Source organism: Poromitra crassiceps, assembly GCF_964638095.1.
Source record: "Poromitra crassiceps genome assembly, chromosome: 14".
NCBI lineage: Eukaryota > Metazoa > Chordata > Actinopteri > Beryciformes > Melamphaidae > Poromitra > Poromitra crassiceps.
Genome location: NC_139633.1, coordinates 9,049,624 through 9,059,644, shown reverse-complemented (window position 1 = coordinate 9,059,644; position 10,021 = coordinate 9,049,624). Strand labels below are relative to the sequence as shown.

Sequence of the window (10,021 nt, the reverse complement as noted above, 5' to 3'; positions counted from 1 at the left end):
GTTCAGTGAGGAGTGCGAAAGGCGGAGACTAATTGGACAAACGACTTGGAAAAGTCGCTGCTCTCCGTACTCAACCCGATGTAAACAAAGCTGGACGTGAATCTTACATTCCGCCTCTCGTCGGCGCACATGTACGCTCTCTCTACAGGGGAATGGCTGCAGTGGAGGCTAAACTGTGTGCAAACTACCATTTCAAAACACTGTGAGAACATTATGAGACGCTCTCTCCGGCTGCTACATCGTGTCATGACTTCACAACATCATCCTTCTTTTTCTGTATTTGGGTCGGCCGAGGCTGCAGCGCGTTACCGTGACAACCGGGATAGACCCCTGGGGGGGGGGGGGGGGGGGGGGAGTGCATCAGTAACATCTAGTTCTGTGCAACATTCCGTCTCTGCAGCCGGGTTGAATGAAATCCTATCCGAAAGCAAAAATGGACACGTCGCAACTAAAAACTGTTTTTATCTGATCGAAAATAATGTTTTAACCACCATGCATTTTCCAGCTCATCCAATGGGTTTTGAAAGGGTTTCATAAGCCCAAGAGTTGTAGTTTCTCAACCTTCAACCATTTCAAGTTAAAATATGAAAATCACCGAAATGTACACGTTGCAAGGTGTTCACCCCGACACAACATTTTGCTTTCGAATTCTAAGCGAAGTGCCAAGTAGTTTCCTGAGAAATTGGTTTCTTAAACAATCCAACTTACTGTTTCCACAACTCGCACCTGAGCCTCTGTCTTCAGCAAAATCCCTATGAGATGCCAGTTAAGAAAACAGAGTTTGTTATTAATATGTTGCGAGATCCCTGATCCAACAAAAGCGGGGCTACAAATAAACGAAAGGGAGGAAAGGTTTCACCCACAAAGCGTCATCATAGATCATTAGATCCTGCTTAAAGGAACAGCTCACCTTAAAATCCAAAATACATATATTCCCTCTCATCTGTAGTGCTATTTATCATCTATATCATTTTGTGTTATTTGCTTGAGTTTTGGAGATATCGGCCGCAGAGTTTCTGCCTTCTCTCCAATACAATGGAACTGGATGGCACTCGGCTTGTGGTGCTCAAAGTGCCAAATAAATACATTTGAAAAACTCAACAGCAATGTCTCTTTCCAGAAATCATGACCCCGTTACTCAAGATAATCCACAGACCTTGTTATGAGCAGTTTCATGGAGGAAATATTTTCTTTTGACTGAACACCCGCTAGCTGCTAGCTAGTTCCTACATGAGACTGCAAAAGAAAATAGTTCCTACATGAAACTGCTCACAACAAAGTCTGTGCATTATCTTGAGTAACCGAGTCATGATTCCTGGAAAGAGACAATGCTGTTGAGTTTTCAAATGTATATATATATTTTGTTGGTGCTTTGAGCACCGCAAGCCGAGTGCCATCCAGTTCCAGTGTATTCAAGAGAAGGCGGACATCTCCGCGGCCGATATCTCCAAAACTCAGGCAACTATCCCAAAATGATATAGATGGATAAATAGCAGCACTACAGGTGAGAGGAAAATATGTATTTTGGATTTTAGGGTGAGCTGTCCCTTTAAGTCAAGAGGACTAGAAAGGATTGCAGGAAAGTAACAAAGAAGCAGACGGGGACCATTCCCAGCTGCTACATTGCTGCAGTGTTACATCATGGGTTATGGAGTGATGACGTAACAGACAAGTGTGTGTGTGTGTGTGTGTGTGTGTGTGTGTGTGTGTGTGCGTGCGTGCGTGTGTGTGATCAAGTCCTTGCTTCACACACAGCTTATGGAGAGCGCGGGGAGCGGGAGGAAGAGGCGGGGCTTAGCCCAGCTTGGTGATCTGTAGACCTCCGGCTATTCGCACTGTGTCGATAGAGGACAAAGTTTTCACTTGGTGATAAAAGTCAAAGAGCTGGTGGCCGTCCACGAAGATCCGGAACCTCTGGTGCTCGCAGTGGACCTCGATCTGCACAGAGAGAGAGAGAGAGAGAGAGAGAGAGAGAGAGAGAGAGAGAGAGAGAGAGAGAGAGAGAGAGAGAGAGAGAGAGAAAGAAAGAGAGAGAGAGATGAAAACAGAAACGGGGAAGAAAGAGAGAGAAAAAAAGAGGATCAGATAAGAAAATCATCAATAATGCACTTTGAGTTCAAGCAAAGTACCTGTAGCCTACATACATTACATTACATTACATTCACAATGTCTAAGCATACAGTGCCACATAGAAGCTAGGGCTGGACAATGTATAGAGACACTGCATGAAATAGGCCACGCCCATCACGGGGAAAGCGCTCCATTCACTGTCATACACTAGACACAGACACAAATGCAAAAAATCAACAATTAAAGTTTTTTTGTACTCCCGAGCAAAACAAGGAAGCCATTGAGAATTGGCGAGAAGACAAATGTGGATCTAGCTGTCAAGGAAGTAAGTTGGAGTGTTCATCTTCCATATATATGATCTTTGTGTGCATAAGAGAACGCCAGGATTGGGGGGGGAGTTTTTGTTTCCCCCCATTTTGGGCGTGGTTTCTGAATGATGACGCGCTCCGCAGTGTCTCTATTGATATATCCATATCACGCTATGAGACTAGATATGGTCTTACATTTTGCATATCGTAATATCATGATAGGGCATACGTGTTCTGAACTTACCTGACTGTTCTAGCTGTATTATTTGCCTTTACCCACATGATACAGATTATTTATCAGAAATCTCATTGGGTAAATATTTAGCGAAAGCTATCATCCCTACAATATTGTCGCAATATCGAGGTATTTTGCCAAGAAATATTGTAATATTTGATTTTGTCCATATCAGCCAGCCCTAACAGAAACCATGAAAGAAGCGATGACAGAGTGCAGGGCAGAGCAGAGGAGCGCTGCTAAAGTGCACGGAGCAAAAACTTCTCGTCCTCCTCTGCTCTCCTTTACTTGCCTCGCACTTCACCATCAGATGCATTCAGAGTCACATGAATTCATAGTATTCCCATGTTACATGCTTTTCCTAAAGCGCTTTTCAATACACACAGCTCATTGGCCATTTTGATTGTACTCGCGTTAATTGATTACAATCACCTGTTATTGTCCTACCAAGATGGCCGTGTGTGATGTAATGTTGCTGTTACTTGTGATGATGTAATGTTGCCGATCTAGGAAGTCAAACTTGTTCTACTGCTGCACTCGCTGCAAGCTGGCCTGGTATCCGGCCCCGACGTTTTTTCAGCAGCACCATCTCCAAATTTGCGTGGCCTTCAAATTTGCATGGCGATTTATAAGGATGAATCGGCATGCAAATTCGAAGAGAGTGCTGGAAACTGCGATTCATACTGTAGTGTAGGTGCTGGATGCATCAGAACATCAGCTAAATACCTCAAAGAAATAAGACTTCATTCACACAAAGCCTGTTTGACCGGTTTAGTCAAACACCAGAGAGTTTACTCTTTGGTTTGTTTGGTCAGTAAATATATAACTTACAGTAATGTACTGAAACCACCTGATCTCTGCCCTCTTCTCAGAGAACTGCCGAACGTACTCTGAACAAGCAAGACTACCGAAAACGAAAAACACAATGTTTTATGGGTAAAAGGAGACAGTTGTTGACATCTGAGAGGCAGCAGTTCCTTATGCTTGGAAAACTTATAGCCTAATAATAAAGTTGGCAAACGGCAGTCTGGACTGAGGCTCATATTCAGCTATTTCTGCATGCGTTCTCTCTGGTATGAACACCAGAGAAGGGAAATTACAGAGTACAACAAACCATTCCATCATGCTTAGCTTACAGTAAGTTAAGGATGCTTCGCTTAAGTTAAGGATGAGGAAGTTCTACTCCATACCACAGCATCATGCATCTGTCCGCACATTTTTTAATGGATGAGGCAGTTTGTCGGAAGCAATTTCCGCGACAGCCTTAAATGCTTTAATCTGCGACAGCCAGCTGTTCTGACACGACCCGACTGACCGGCTTTATCGCGCTCCAACCAGCAAGCAAACGACGACGCTTCATCTCACAAGAGTGGACTTTTGTGTGTGGGCCGCCTCTAAAAATAAGCCGAAGATGCTAGATTTGGTTTGTTGTGACATTTCATCAAGTTGATAAGGACACAGTTTCAGCTATGCGTTATGAGACTATTGTTTCACGGTCTCCTTTCTTTTCAAAGTGAGAATGCCAGGAATGTGACAGGCGTGCCAAGCAGCCCGGCGCAGATCATCGGACACATTACCGTCCAAGCTGACAAGGAGAGGTGGTGGCAAGCTTGTTTCTATGGCATCGGTGAAAAATAAAATAGGACTAAAAACAATATATAGTCAATTTCCAAAATAAATGTTTTGGGGGGAATGATTACTTGAAGTTTTTCATTAAACGCGTCAAAATATCATGTCTGAAAAAGTTTGCATTTTGTCAACAAAAACTCAAGTTGCCCACGGTCCTTTACAAGACATACTGTATATATATATTTTTTTCATTTTGTGTTATCGGTTTGCAAGGGCAGACGTCACTACATCCAGAAATGAAACTGAAATATATTTTTAGTCCAAACAGCAGGTGTGGTATTCAGGCTTTCAGCTCAGGGTTATTAGAGCAGAATGATATTACTGAGCGAATTAGCTACTCATCAAGCACATGTGCTGCCCCCCCCCCCCCCCGCCTCAATCAACATAAACAGCTGGTACTGCCCCTTATGCAATAAACAGACCACTATATGATATAGCCTAGAGATCATTATATAAGATGTATAATCTAGTAAAGTGTCACGTATTTCTACATTTTGCACGTTGTCGAAATCTGCAACCTTTGTTGTCCGATTTCTCCTTACAATCGGTTGCTTGTAAATCACTCCAGCATTGTTAAAGGGAGAAACTCCACCCTAAAACACTTTAACAACAATTATTTTGGATGTACTTTGCATTTTGAGGCCCATTTTGTTTTTTTGTGGTGTATTTTTCTTACAAACAGTAGACAACATGATGTCATGTCAAGCTATTTTCAATGCAGCTACAGTACGTGATGATGTCATCAGTGATGATGTCATCAGTGACAACAGTTTGATAGCAGAAGATGAAGCAGGATGTAAAACATCTTTGGTAAACGTCAGGTTTTTGGTGTCACTCCCTCAGAGTCAAAGAGCCACACCTTCTTTAGGGCCGCCATTTTGCACCAAGAGACGTTCAACGATACAGGGAGAAATCCATCGTAGAAGAGGAGAGAGACCAATTTCTCCACCCACGGCAGCCTCCAGAGACCAGAAGTCACAGGCCTCCAGAGGCTAGAATGCAATACAGACTGCTTGTGTTTTGAGCAAAGCGTGCGGGTCATTCTGGGGAAACTCCCGGAATGCTTTGAATATAGCAGGTTGAGGTTATATGTTACAGTAGTAATATATAGTATTATATGTTACTTTGTAGATCTCACTGGAAAAGAGCAGCAGCTAAATTCCTAAAATGTAAGCGTAATAATAACGTTAGTTGCTAAGAAGCAAGCGGTAGGAAGGGTGCCCTCCCCTCTGCCAGCTGGTCCTGGAGCTCACCGTCCCGCCCCCTCAGGACAGACCACAGTCCATCTGGCCCAACCAAATGACCACAAAGCTAAACAGACAGCACACAATGGCAGATTACCTGACCATAGTGATGGAGACAAAACTGAGATGATCCTTGACAAGAAGATACAGACTCGGTGAACACAGACTGACTGTAGAAGCAGGCTGACACCAGCAGACCTGGCAACCCGGAGAGGGGCGGCTGGGTTCACTCTGCTCACGGGATGAGGTGGAGACTGGAGAGACGGAGCTGCACTTCCTCTCGCACTATGCAAAACTATGCAGGAATCGGAGATCTCTGCCTCCCCCAAATTCAAAACAATATGCACAGATTTTGAAAAACCTCCTATCAAATGAAAAACTCCAATATCTTCTTGGAGCGAAAAAGGAGTGTGACATTATTGCAGGGACATAGAGAGCCAAAGTGAACGTCGCTTCCTGCTTCAGCACTGTACCAGAGATTTTCATCCGCCATTTATTTTCCCATGGACATTTCGTAAAATGCTTATAAAAATAGTTTTACTTGTTCAAATCAGATGTATTTAGAAACAGCAGAGACCACATAACATTTCACTCGGACCAAAACGTTTAAATGCTGGTTTAAAGAAAACATTTTTTTCTATGTTGTTTTTTAAAGTTTTGGTCCAAGTGAAATGTTCTATTGTCTCTCCCGATTCTAAATAGAGCTGAACCGTTTGGTTTGACCAAGTAAAACTATTTTTATACGCATTTTACGAAATGTCCATGGGAAAATAAATGGCGCATGAAAATCTCTGGTACAGTGCTGAAGAAGGAAGTGACGTTCCACTTTGGCTCTCTATAGAACACGATTCGAAGCAGGGCGCCCTAGTGGTTCAAGAGGGAACATCGCTGCGTCCCACAACTAAAAAGGTCTGATCCCAACAACACGCAATGTGTCCATCAGGAGGCAAAGTTCTGCCAAAACACTGACTCACTAACTTCAACTAACTCTGGAGAACAGCATCATCAGAAACATAATTTTAAAACCTTTAAAATCTTTTAAAATCTTTACCCTGAAAGGCTGATCGGGGATGAAGGGAAAGTAGGCAGTGGACGCCTCCTCCTCGGTCCACTTCCCGGAGACGCGGGCGTTGCGGAGGAACTGGCGGTCGGCGAAGCGGACGGTGAGCTTCAGGGCCACGTCGCACTGAGGCTCCTCCTTCTCCTTCTCCGTGCCCCGCCCACAGATCAGGCTCACGTCAAAGCTGAGGGAGGAAGGACCCGAGAGGGGTTGAGGAGTCAGACAGACAGACAGACAGACAGACAGACAGGCAGACAGACAGACACACAGACAGACAGGCAGCACGGGGTGACAGATTGATACGAGTCCCATAGTTAATCCAGGATAAGTCAGATGCATAATTCTTCTGCTGCTGTGTAAGAGCGAAGCAATTGCCTGTTAATTACAAATAATCCCTGCGGTCATGTTTTGGTTAAATCCCCCCCAGCGGCACTGTTTACACACAAAGGCTTCTTTGTTTTTCTAATGCAAAGAGTGAGCAAAAGTGTCTCCAACAGTGACAAACTAGTTTGAGTGTTGAAATGCGATAATGGAAAATGATTTAAAAAAAGGCACAGACAGTCTTTCACATTCACATGAACTTTGACCTGAATCCTGTGCCAGACACTGGAACATGATGAGGTCATCGGGACTGGGAGGAGGAGGGGCGGGGGGGGGTTCTTCCAAGTTTGACACAAGTTTCCATGTAGGGAGAGAGGACACACCCAAACAAGGCTGCTTTCCTTGGGCTCTTTTTTTCTGGCCTGGTGGTGAGGAAACGCCCTGCCCTCCCATAGTTAAAAAGCCATCATACTGTAGTCCCTCTGGCTGCTGCAGTGCCCACGCATTGCTCAATCTGTCCTCCCCTCTGAGTGGACATACACAAGTTTGACTCGGGTACAAAAATATCTCATCTCATCTCAAAGTCTGAGCAGGCTATTTTCAGCATCATTCACCACCATGCTTATTATGACTACAGGCTATTATCACCTTTATGGAAATGTAGCCTACATGGATTTAAATGTGACCAGATGTGAAATTGAAGCCCTGATCATCATGAGTGTGTGTGACAGACAGACTGGAGGAGGAGGTGGTGTGTTTACCTGTCCGGCTCCAGGTCCACGATGCCCATGACAATGATCTTCTTCCCTGGCCGCATGCCGCCTCGGATGCGTCCGTTGAATGGCACCGTCTGCACAAAGGCACAATTCTTAACCCACATCACGCACAGCCAGCCCGGTGTATATGAGCGTCAATATGAGTTTTTTTTTAGTGGCGTCTCTTTTCTTACCAGGAGACGCGAGAAACCCTCCTTGTCGGGTGAGATGAGGCCCAGCGAGTCGTTGAGGTGGTCGTCTTCGACATTCTTCAACACCAGTGACACAAAAGGGACAAGATGCAAGGGTGTAAATGATCGGGTAGCCTATGACCTGGCTGGGCTGGGCTGGGCTGGGTTGGGTTGGGTGTGCGTGTGCGTGTGCGTGTGCCAGCCAGCATGAGACAACAGACACGGCGTGGGGCCTCGCGGCGTGCGTCTTGTTCGCAACAATGAGGAGGTGGGATCGGACCCCGGTCATGTGGTTGAGGCTTAAATTGTTTTGGAAAGGCATGTGTGGGATTATGAATCAGAGAATAAATCGGCCACATGCTGCACCTAATTCATTGCGCACATCCAAAGCGGCCTAGGTAGGTGAGCATCAGAAGCTGCAGCAGATACATTTCACCACACTCGCATATTGAATTTCCCATTCCCCCTCCTCGCCCAGAGATGAAAGGACTTGCGCTCCGAATGCGCCCTGCCCTGCACACGTATAGCCTATGATAACCCCACGGCCAGCCCAGCGCGTAATAATAAACCACATAACGGGACGCTTAAATCGCGCCCAGGCCGTTTTTACGCACATAAAACACGCCGACAACACATTTAATTCACATCCCGGTTTTCCTGCAATTCCCCCCAAAATACTCACTATTGCGTCCTTCTCCGCTGCCTGCACCGCCATCTTGAGCAGAATAGCATAGGATGCTTATCAGAGGAGCAGAGGCGGCCCTGCCTGCCTGCCTGCCTGCTTGCCAGCCGGTGGGGGAATGTGTCAGCGTCGTGGCAGGATATTCCTGTTCCTGCTGCTATTCCGATCCACGTCTCTCCGGGCTGGACCAACAGGGCCTGCGGGCAGTGACACACTCACTGGAGGCTCCTAGCGGGACATCCCTCCGCTCTCTACTGTCTGTCTGAAATGGGTGGATACCTGCTGACGTATGCTTGCTTTACTGTATAATAATTAAGCCTACATACCCAAAAGCGTAATCCCCGTCTGTTGGTGAAGGATAATCAGACTTCAGCCTTCACCCTCTCTAGCCCGTTCTGAAGTGGAATCATTGCATAAAACATCAAAAATAGACAGCTGGGTAGTTTATGGTCATAGACTCCAAACTGCCATATGTCGTTATTATTCAGTGTGAATGTGGCACAGTTGGATGTTTGGCTAATTGGCCAAAAGCTTGAACATTCCAATATTTCTAAATGAGTTTTCAGCCCAGTTGTAAGGCTGGAAGTAATAAATTGCTTTTCATTGAATGAAGTGGACATTGCTCTCCACTTCATTATCCTACTTATTGTGCACATAATTCAACCCCCCCCCCCCCCCCCACCCATTCTGTCTTTGTCCCCCTCTGTCTGTCTGTCTGTCTGTCTGTCTGTCTGTCTCTCAAATTCAAAAGGGTTTATTGGCATATAAGGTGCATCTTACCAAGCATATAGGCTATAGCAACACTTAATTCGTCAGTCTCTCCCTCTCCCTCTCCCTCTCTCTCTCTCTCTCTCTCTCTCTCAATTCAATTTCAATTTCAAATAGCTTTATTGGCATGAAAAGACAGTGCTTATATTGCCAAAGCAAATACACATATTAACAGTACAACAATGTACAGTACAACTCTCTCTCTCTCTCTCTCTCTCTGAGGCAACCAGGGGGGGTGGCTGGAAAACCCCCGAGGAGCTGGCACAGCAAACTGGGATTACTTCTCTCAGACTCCTGCTGGAGAGACTGAAAACTAAGGTCCTGGGGTCACTTTCTGAGCCAGTCCTGGAGGTGCTCCGCAAGCCGCGGGGGGTAGAGCCTGGTGTTTTCACCTCTATAATGGTGTGGGCTGAGACGGGGGGCGCAGGCAGGAGGAGAGGGGGAAGCTGCTCTCCTTTGCCACTCTGAGCCTGGGGAGGTTTGGGGAGTTGAAGGGGAGGGTCCTGTATGCAGCACTAAGGTCAGGAACGTCAGGGCTCTCCAGGAGGTTAGGGAGCATCAGTGGCAGGAGATGTTGGGTGAGCAGAGCATGGCAGGCTTCAGGTGGACCGTGGAGGGTGCTTTACAAGCTCCCCCTGCCCAAGAGGTCAGGGGGAGCTACAGTGGAGGATCCTGCATTCCTGGGCCCTCGCAACAAACACATTTATGTCTAAGATGGACTTAAGTGTGGGGGTGGGATGTCCTTTCTGCAATGTATA

General features: G+C 45.9%; 1 protein-coding gene across 1 annotated transcript; it reads right to left on the bottom strand.

Annotated features, from left to right (window-relative positions):
• Positions 1–1,794: 1,794 nt before the first annotated feature.
• lgalslb (lectin, galactoside-binding-like b) lies at positions 1,795–8,528 on the bottom strand (the record flags this gene model as incomplete). Its single annotated transcript, XM_083650437.1, has 5 exons — positions 1,795–1,938; positions 6,538–6,730; positions 7,629–7,717; positions 7,817–7,891; positions 8,496–8,528. The coding sequence occupies 5 exons, from the start codon at positions 8,526–8,528 to the stop codon at positions 1,795–1,797; spliced, it is 534 nt and encodes a 177-aa protein (XP_083506563.1).
• Between the last annotated feature and the right edge of the window lie 1,493 nt (positions 8,529–10,021).